We start from the raw sequence: 924 nt of genomic DNA, 5'->3' as shown, positions 1-924 counted from the left end.
TTTTGTGGAAAATTGTTTTTTTTTAAATTATTTACGGTGACGTAATCACTTTAAGAAGCCCTGCTCTAATCACGCTCGTGTCGATCGTTTCTGCAGATCATCGCCAAGGACACCAACGTGATGGTGGTCGCGGCGGCTGCCAAGTGTCTGGCTGGGCTCGCCGCTGGTCTCCGTAAGAAGTTCTCTCCGTACGCGGGGCAGTGCGTGCCGACGCTGCTAGAGAAGTTCAAGGAGAAGAAGCCGATGGTGGTGACGGCACTGCGGGAAGCGATCGACGCCATCTACCTGACGGTGAGCGGCGGCGACGGCGGCGCCCTCTGGTGCAAACGATGAAACTGCGTCACGCGTTTGTTTTTGTTAGTCGTTTCGTTTTGGTTTCTAGGTTTATTACATAACTAGCGTCGTTATAAGGCCTTTTAGCATTCGTGCGGCCGGAGTTGGGCCTTACTTTCAGTCTTACCTCTTCGATCTTCTGAATCCCGCTCACGTTAACTCGCAGCTTCCTAGTATGCGACGATTGCTGACCTTTGACCCCCTTTGCAGACGACGTTGGATTCAGTGAGCGAGGATGTGATCGCGAGCATGGAGAGCAAGAGTCCGAGCGTGAAGGTCGAGACAGCGCTGTTCCTGTCACGCTGCTTCGTGCGATGCACCCTCGCCACGCTGCCCAAGAAAGTACTGAAGCCACTGGTCGCGCCAATGATCAAGGTACTCGCCGAGTTTACAGATTCAGTTTACACAAGGGATTTTTTGTTTGTGTTTTTAGCTCATCTGACATAGTCAGATGCAGCTTGTAGAATCGCATGATCGTCCGTCCGTCCGTCCGTCCGTCAACAGTTGGGCACAAATCTTAACCGCTTGACGTACGGTCACGATAATCAGGAGTAAGATAATATAGGATTCTTATATTATCTTACTCCTGAT

At 51.0% G+C, this 924-nt stretch overlaps 1 protein-coding gene across 1 annotated transcript in view; it reads left to right on the top strand.

Annotated features, from left to right (window-relative positions):
* LOC106810413 (cytoskeleton-associated protein 5-like) overlaps nt 1-924 on the top strand; it is a 56,858-nt gene that overhangs the window by 13,633 nt on the left and 42,301 nt on the right. Inside the window, exons 7-8 of the mRNA XM_014813765.1 lie at nt 88-291; nt 544-708. Coding sequence (XP_014669251.1) covers nt 88-291; nt 544-708 — 369 coding nt within the window. The remainder of the gene's footprint in view (nt 1-87; nt 292-543; nt 709-924) is intronic.

The sequence above is a fragment of the Priapulus caudatus genome, unplaced genomic scaffold (genome assembly GCF_000485595.1).
Source record: "Priapulus caudatus unplaced genomic scaffold, Priapulus_caudatus-5.0.1 Scaffold439, whole genome shotgun sequence".
Lineage (NCBI taxonomy): Eukaryota > Metazoa > Priapulida > Priapulimorpha > Priapulimorphida > Priapulidae > Priapulus > Priapulus caudatus.
Note: the sequence above shows the minus strand (reverse complement) of the source record. Positions and strands in the feature narration are given on the sequence as shown.